We start from the raw sequence: 9,066 nt of genomic DNA, 5'->3' as shown, positions 1-9,066 counted from the left end.
TATCAGCCAACTGTTGTGTACTCTGTCCTCTGACTATCAGCAGTGCGTCGTCAGCATATGCAGTGATTGTTACTCCTTCCCCTAGATCTAATCTCAGTAGGCTGTCGAACATCACATTCCACAGGAGTGGTCCAACAACTGATCCCTGTGGGCACCCTCGAGTCATCCTCTTCCCTGCTTCTCCATTTCCTACCCTGAGTAACACATCTCTACCTTGGAAGTAATCTCTAATTAGGCAATACAAGCTCCTCGAACAATTCCACATCCTTAGTACCCTTAAGATTTCTGGCCACCATGCCGAGTCGAATGCACCCGCTATGTCCAGGGAGACGGCCAGCACGTATTTCTCTACGGTCTCCTCCACATCCCTCTTCAATTTCATCAACGCATCCACTGTTCCTCTTCCCTCCCTAAATCCGAACTGCCTATCACTTAACAAGTCTTCTTCGCTGAGCCATCTTTTCATTCTTGTTACTATCAACTTTTCGCCTAACTTTCCCAAGACTGAAAGTAGTGTCACTGGTCTGTACGATTTCACCTCACTGGGATTCTTGTCTTTATTTTTTAAGAATATTTTTACCACTCCTTTTTTCCACACTGATGGGAATCTTCCTTCTGCCAACATCTTATTGTATAGGATGAGCAGATGCCCTTTTATCCTTCCGTACATCCTCTTTACTACCTCTATCTTCACACCATCGTGCCCAGGAGCCTTTCTGTTCTTCATTTGCTTTACTGCCGCATCCAACTCCTCTTCTGAAAATTCTGGTTCCTCCAACCCCTCGCTAACTAGTTCCATTTCTGCTCTTACAGTTATTTGATCATTAGTATCCTCGTCCTGATTGTCATCTGGCAACATACCTTGCAGTATTACTCTCAGCGTCTCCTCTATCGTCGTTGTGAAACTTCCATCCTCCTTCTTCATACTGACCAATGTTGTTTCCTTCTTTGATCTTTCCATAATGATCCTGTAGGCCTTCCCCCAAGGGTCCTTTTCACCGTCTTCATCCAGAAGCTTCTGCCACGCATTCCTCTTTTCCTTCCTGATTTCCCATACATAAGCTGTCCTCGCTGTGACATAAGCTCTTCTGTCTTCCTGAGTCCGTGTCCTTCTCCATCTTTTACCATATCTTCTCATCCTTAGCCTCATCTCACTTATTGTTTCTGTCCACCAATGCACCTTCTTTTGACCTTTCCTCGACTTGGGCACCGTCCTCTCCATCACCCTTTTTATCACATCTTGAAGCTCCTGTGCACATATTTCTGCTTCTTTTCCTTCCCACTGCAGCTCCTCAACCTCCTCAACCAGAACTCCATCAAATCTCACCCAGTCAACCTCTCTTAGGTTCCACGATCCTTCAGTCATCTCATTTCTGTAAGTTCTTCCTACCTCCATTTCCTTCACTTCAAACTTTATAAGTCGATGGTCGCTCAGTGACTCTTCTACAACTTCCCAGTTGACAATTTTTCTCGTTACGTCCCTTGTTCCTAGAGTAACATCGATGTTTGAAGATCCTCCTTGGGTGTTCTCGAAGGTTGTCCAACGGTTCCACCGGTTTACTATCTCTAACTCACAGGCTTCCACCATTTCCTCTACTTTCTCCCCTCTCCTATCCGTCCTGTCACTCCACCACAACCTGGATCTTGCGTTTAAGTCCCCACCGATGACGACTCCTTTTCCCCTGCTCTTCCGGATGATCTCCACTATTTTTCTCAGATGACCGTCAATTCCCTCTGACGGCCGACAGTATAAGCTGACAACCTTCAGTGACTTCCTTCCTCTTTCTAGCATCACACTCACGCAAGTATTATCAGATTCTCGGGCGACTAGCATGGCATAGATCGAATCTTCCAATACCATAATAGCACTTCCTACCTCAACTCCTGCTCTCCTTTCAAAAAACCACCTCCCTCCGCATCCATTAATCTGTCCATCTTTCACATAAGGCTCCTGTACGAGCAACACCTCAAGACCCTCCTGCCGGCTAACTCTCACCATTTCCTCCATAGTTATTCTTCCTCTTCCCACATTTATCTGTCCCAGTTTATATTCCATAGTCGATCTGTTCATTGTACCTCTTTACTGCTTTCTCATACGCTGGGCATCCTCTCCAGCTTGCAGGGTGTCTCGCGTCTAGCCTGTCTTCTCTGCTACAATTTGCACACCTGGCCTCCTCCTTTTTTGTATTCTTACAGTCTTTGAAGACATGCTCCTTCGCGCAGTGCGAACAACTTGGCTTGTCATTTGTGCAAAACTTTGCCACATGTACAAACCTTTGACACTTGTAGCACCGTGCTAAATCCACATAATCTTTAATCCTGCAGCTTTCCCACTCAATGTATACCCTACCCTTCCTCCTCAGCCAGTTCCTCACCCTCACTGAATATTCGGCTACCATATGGTTCCTCTTAACTTCGTTTCTCCTTTCGGTTTTTTCCTGGTATTTGTGCTTCACCGTGAATTCTGTGTTGAAGTCCTCTTCCTCAATCTCACTTCTATGCATATTCCGTTTATAGATCTCTGCCTTAACTGCCTCATTACTTAATGCCGGATTAATATCGTAGACCATTACCATGGGATTCTTCTTTGTCGGCTTTTCTACTGTCATACCCGCACTTTTCAGCGCATCACTTTTCAGGAGGTTTTCCACCCCTTCCTCAGATTCTGACTCTATTATGACTCCGTTTCGGATCATTCTCAGTCTTCTAACCTTAAGCCCTATTTCTGAAGGCTTCACAAGCTCCTTCAACTTCCTTTTTATCTCCTCGCTTTCCTTATTTTCCTGCTTTACTACGACCAACTTTGGTACTGGCAGCACTGGGCCCTTCACCCCCGTGATCTTAGGCACTTCCTTTCTTCCAAGGGCCTGAGCAAAGGTAGCCTGATTCCTTGCTTCGTTCCCTTCTTGCCCCACTCTCAATTCTTCCCTGACTGCTGTCCTTAGGATCTGCACCATCCTACCACCTTCTTCCTCCACCCTAGCCCCTAAGACTGCTCTTTCTTCCCTCGCCAATACTATCTGCTCCTGGACTTCATCCATGTACTCCTCAAACTTGCTGGCATAGCTTTTCTTTACCATCTTTACAATCTGTGGCAGCTTAAACCAATTTCGCATCTTCCTTAATGTCTTTCCAAGGTTTTCCAGGGGGTCCAGCCCAAGATGCAGTTCATCGTCATCATCACTTCCTTCAGGGTCTTCATATTCTGTTTCCTCAACTTTCCTACTTTTCGCTTTATTCCCCCCATCATTTGGGCTCCACCTGGTGTCTGTTTCTGACTCTGATTCCATCTGACTACTGGCTGCCGAGTCCGCGTCTCCCCTGACAGTTCTGCTTAGTTTTCTCTCCTTGTATTGTCTTTCTAAGAACTCCTTTTCCGCCTCCATCCTCCTCCTCTCCCCCTCCGAAACCACTCCATCACCCTCATCTTTTCTCTCAGTCCTTGTACCAGCCATATTCGTGTCCGAAAATTCAGTTTGTTTGTTGTTTTGTTTGTTGTCTCCCATACTATTCCCACGAGTATTGAGGTCCTATACGTCGATCAACGCAGAGCCTCTTGCGCTGACAAGCCTACATACAAGGGAGGACGGCAGGTATCCCAGGGCATCTACTGCTCGTGATGCCTCAAGCCTGGCACCATGCATCCCTTCAGCACAGTTCTGCCATAACCTTGGGATTGGGCATGTAGATGGTTTTTAGGGACTCCTCCCTAGCCTACCACCCAGAGTCGAGGTGACATATGCCAACCTCTACTTCAGTTCTTACTGTGAGTTACGCCCGTTACTCAGCGAAAACATGACCCGACTGAGATAGGGTAGTAGGTCTCATAGTTTTACAGGAGAGGCGCCTGAAGTACGAGCCTCTCCCTTTTTATTCCCCAATTAGTCGCCTTTTACGACAAGCAGGGGACCGCTCCAGGCCCTATTCTCCAGATCCTCCCCGGCCATGGTGGGGGCACACACAGAGAGAGAGAGAGAGAGAGAGAGAGACAAAACTAAAAATAACCACAACGCTAAGAACAACTTATCCTGTATATTACAAACAGCAGCGTAGGTAAAGCGTAGTCTACATACTCGTATAATGTAAAACACCTCAAACACGAAGCTACTTCGTGCCATAACATAAACTAAAAATTTTTTTAGAAGATTCCTGTTATCCCGAGCCTATACACTAATTAAGAAGTCACCTAATTCATTTCAGTTATATTGATACTAAAACAACGGAAGTTGCGGTCCCGAGAAGAGAAGTCGATAATACGTTTTGGATAGTGGCATGATATATCGTTGTCTTGTCAACCAGGGGTTGATTAACGGTTGAGTTAAATTATGAATGTTCTGATTTTGTAAAACAGATGGAACTTTAATTATGAAGAACGTCTGTCTCGTTTTAATGCTCTTCTTTTTGTGGAAATTAATTTTAACATTAATGTTTACGGTACTATATAATATTTGATTATTCAAAGAAGTATATGTGTATGACGTTTGGTTCTGTATTTTGAGTATTGTAAGCCACAATGAAAACGTCTGTTTCCTGTCTTAACTCCTCCATTGGTTTATCCTCGCCTTGGTACAAATTACTCTGACGCCGATTTTGGGAGCAAGTTTTAAACGAACTACTTAACTAGCACGATTTGAAGTGAATCTGTTCTTGATTGATAACGTAATAGTGTTATCAATTGAGTGAAAGTTTTAAGTGTTAACGAATATCATATTTGGGCATCCCAGCTCTCGATGAGGGAAATTCTATCATGTTAAATGTATTTCAAAACTATATTGAAAGACTGCTGAAAAACTGGGAACATGATATATATGGTATACTTCGTAGCCAGTACCAAATCTTTCCTTTTTCTCCAACTGAAACCACCAATCCCCTCCCCCCTACCATTGCTAGGCGATTGTACACGACAAGAAGGCGATGCTACTCTTAATCATAGACTCGGCTCTATGAGTAAACGGAGTTTGTTAACAAATGTATTTATTCTGCCATTTTCTCGTTGCCATTATGGTTACCCATAGAAAAGTATTGGTTATCGCTAGAATAACATGCACCATAATAGAACTCGGTATTCCTCATATGGCAATGAAGCTTCATGTGCAATTTCAAGTATATAGCCTCACGAGACATAGGCTTCACCAAAGCTCAGCCAAAATATTTTATGGAATTTTCAGAATCATGTGTGTAAGGACCATGATTCTGGTAGATATATTATTTTTTTTTAGTGGCCCCATATTATAGTATCTGACTCCATGGACTTTAGATTTTCCGTTCTGTACGTCTTTGACACAGACAAACATTAATGCTTTAATACGGTAGGATTTAATACCTGACAGCTCGGATTTGTGTTTAAGTACATTTTTCTCGGATTTATTATTTCAGCAGTACACTATACGAACCATGTGGAAGAGGGTCCAGGTAGAAACACTAACGTAGAGCCAGGTTAGTCTTGAAAAGTGGGATCGGTAGTTCATGGTGTGGATCCCTGTCCCAACCAGTAGAAAAGTGACGTCAGCTAACCTCGTCAAATTAGGCGTGGACCTACAGTCATTCAATCGCCTCTATTAAGCGTCCTAAAGCCACCTTCCTCTTACTCTGATTAGTTTTGATGGGAGTTAGTCCACTTGGCTGATGAGACATTGATATGAAACCATCCAACAGTTTAAAACAGTCTGTTAATCTATGAAGTGTTCTTGTCTACCCAGTAGATAATAAATATCTAATAACGAGTAAGATCTTTGGAAACTAAGAAATTTGCTTCAGGTCAGTTTTAAAACGGACATAGTTGTAATGGCCCTGATCAATTAAGTGTACGTTTACAGCCTATAAACATCAAACCAGGGATTGTGAAAGCCATCAGAGAGGGAAATCTAGGAGTCCACCGTGACGTGACGCACAGTAGCGTGGCACATCCTCTGGTAGCCGCTGTCACCACCAGATCAAAACACGCACAAGAGTTATCAAACTATCTCAATGTTCCCGATGTCACTGTAAAAAACCTGTTTTAGTGTGACTATTGGTGGCTTCAATTGGTACTATCCGATAAAAATACCAGTATCACCCAACCATCTTCCTCGGAAAGATAGTTTGAGGACTAATCCCAATTCAGTGGTGGGTGCTAAAAAACCTAAGGTTCTGAACTTTTCTAGTTAGAACCAGAAATATAGGACAGAATTTGGATAAACAATGAAAAGCTCTTGTGCTGATGCCGTTTTCCGGACTCAAGAAACGAAATAATGTCACCAGAAAATGTTAACCAATTAATTTATATTCGTGCTTCAACCTAAATGCCCAAATCTTAGTATCGGCCTTCAAAACAACATCCACAATTAGTCAACACTTCCAACAACGTCAAACTCTGCTCTTTATGAGTTCTTCAAACCATTGAATCCCATTTTGGCAGTGAGTAGCAATGGAACATTAACACTGTCATAATCCTCGGGTCCGTGGAAACAACATGAAATTGGCATAGCTTTTATCGTCCTCCCGATAATATAACACTTTGTTGACAATCATTATAAAAACAACATAAACAACTCAAATATGAATAAGCCCTTTGAAATACGAAAGGGGCTGAGGCAGTATCTTACGGAAACTTCTGACGACCATTGATGTAATGTATATATGCCGATAGTCAGCTGGATAAACAGATTTTGACTTTTTAACAAAAGAAATTATCCTACATGATTACCAGGGAATAGTGCTTAGTCCCTTGCTTACCCGTCTGTCTGTATATTTCAGGATTACCTTGCTTAGTTACCCGTCTGTCTGTATATTTCAGGATTACCTTGCTTAGTTACCCGTCTGTCTGTATATTTCAGGATTACCTTGCTTAGTTACCCGTCTGTCTGTATATTTCAGGATTACCTTGCTTAGTTACCCGTCTGCCTGTATATTTCAGGATTACCTTGCTTAGTTACCCGTCTGTCTGTATATTTCAGGATTACCTTGCTTAGTTACCCGTCTGTCTGTATATTTCAGGATTACCTTGCTTAGTTACCCGTCTGTCTGTATATTTCAGGATTACCTTGCTTAGTTACCCGTCTGCCTGTATATTTCAGGATTACCTTGCTTAGTTACCCGTCTGTCTGTATATTTCAGGATTACCTTGCTTAGTTACCCGTCTGTCTGTATATTTCAGCATAATTAATCAGCAGTTAAACAGCATTAATAGCTCGATTAATGTATTTTAAATGGGGGTTGACGCTCACTAAACCCTTTACTGTTTTATTGTTATTTGTCGTAGCGAAATAACCCTCGTATTAAAATGTTCATATGAAAGTAAACCTATTTTTACATTTTCATAAAATATCCCGTCTCTGAGGCATTACAATATGAAAATTATGTATTACCACTATTTTGAGACCTAAAATGGTATTTTTCTGAAACATTGAAAAAAACAGGCCTTAATTAGACTAAATATTTTACAAATTTTTAACTTTGTATCGTTATTCAGTTTAAAGATATAATTTTTCCTTAATAAACATAGACAGGCAGGCGTTAAAGTATTCAAGATAAACTAATATGATATAGCTTTCTTATTTTGACTTAATTAAATGGTGAAGTGTGATAGAGTAATGTGTGGACACCCTGTATAGGAACTGAATATGTATGGTTAGCATACATTGTATATATGATCTCTACTGCACGATACCATTTTTAACTCATCTACGATAGTCACATCATCATCTGCTTTATCTTAGTATTAGTATGATTATAATAATCCAAGTATTGATCAGAAGATTTGATTGTTATAATTTTGTAATAATAAGGAAAAGGTGTTTCTATTGCGTAATCCTGAGGTCACCGACTGTAAACAGCTACGCCTTTACTAACGCTGCTATCTCACCTTTCAGCCTAACGATGATATCGACAATCCTTGGATATGGGTTGCAAGACGAGGGCTAATACAGGCAGGCCTAATTTTTAAAGCTAAGGTACTGAGGCGAAATATGAAAGAATGTGCAAATAAACACAACATGATTTGTGTGGTATTATTGTGAATTTTCTGTAACTCCATGAAGTAACATTGTTTAGAAACTGAGTCATCATATTACATTAAACATAGTGCAAATGCAAGTAACGAAATTAGTATTGTTACTTTCGTTCAAGTGTAATAATAGTCTTGATTGTGAGGAAACCAAGAGAGCGAATAAAAAGCAATGTTATACTTATGTTATCAGAAACATAATGTTATGTGACTTATTACCGTTATGTTATGGGAGTTTCTGGCCCAGAAGTTGTCGTTTCTTGAACTAATTGACTAATTAGTATCGCATTGAAACCTTCTCTTTGTTATAACTTCACAGAATCTGAGAGTGATCAATGATTGGCTTTGACTTAATTCAAAACTGGTCAAACATTTTTGATAAATGTGATATAAAACCTGTGGAATTCGGACTTTGTCAAATAATGATAAATGTCCTCAATTGGCCTTGTAATAAAAATACAATTTAAATTATAAAAATCTTTGTCGATACCAGCCATCAAATTAAAATAATCCAAAAATAGTTTTTATAGTTTATGCCAAAATACAAATTTAATTTAAATGAACTTTTTTGTGTTTAAATTCAAATAAAAAAAGAAAGGAAATGCCTTTATTAAAGAGGCGGAGTTATGACTATCAAGCCCTCTTTACCACTTAACTTCAACCTTTTGTGTTGCTGTTGGTATTACAGTAGATTCTTTTTAGAAAACTTATATACTTATTACATTAAAAAAAAAAAAAAAAAAAAAAAAAAACTGCATCCGGTTCAACATGATTACCACTTTATTAACACTTCATTTACGTACATTCCAACACGTTGACAGGTTATAAACATGAAAGCTTTCAGTTTATTAAATTCGATACATCCATATTCATACCAGTGGAATAGTCAAAAGGAGGTTACAACCTTATCACTAAGAGGTCTAATGTGAGGACCCCACAGTGTAATCTAAGAGCTAATTCTTATTAATATACCACGTAATAATTCGATTTTGGTTGGGTAGTTCCATAGCGCACACTCCAGGTAAACTTTCTCCCTTGCTGAAATCCTAGCTGCACGACTTATCCATACCAGTAGTTTCAGA

General features: G+C 40.4%; 1 protein-coding gene across 1 annotated transcript; it reads right to left on the bottom strand.

Moving 5' to 3' along the window:
- Window positions 1–2,045: 2,045 nt before the first annotated feature.
- Window positions 2,046–3,942, bottom strand: LOC124362614. The gene has a single exon (XM_046817275.1). The coding sequence runs from the start codon at window positions 3,504–3,506 to the stop codon at window positions 2,046–2,048; it is 1,461 nt and encodes a 486-aa protein (XP_046673231.1). The 5' UTR covers window positions 3,507–3,942.
- Window positions 3,943–9,066: the final 5,124 nt, after the last annotated feature.

The sequence above is a fragment of the Homalodisca vitripennis genome, chromosome 5, assembly GCF_021130785.1.
Source record: "Homalodisca vitripennis isolate AUS2020 chromosome 5, UT_GWSS_2.1, whole genome shotgun sequence".
Classification (NCBI taxonomy): domain Eukaryota; kingdom Metazoa; phylum Arthropoda; class Insecta; order Hemiptera; family Cicadellidae; genus Homalodisca; species Homalodisca vitripennis.
The sequence above is the reverse complement of the archived record's forward strand: the minus strand, read 5'-3'. Positions and strand labels throughout refer to the sequence as shown.

Excerpts from the sequence above, each read along its gene's own strand:
- LOC124362614 (XM_046817275.1), bottom strand. The coding sequence starts at position 3,506 with ATGGGAGACAACAAACAAAACAACAAACAAACTGAATTTTCGGACACG.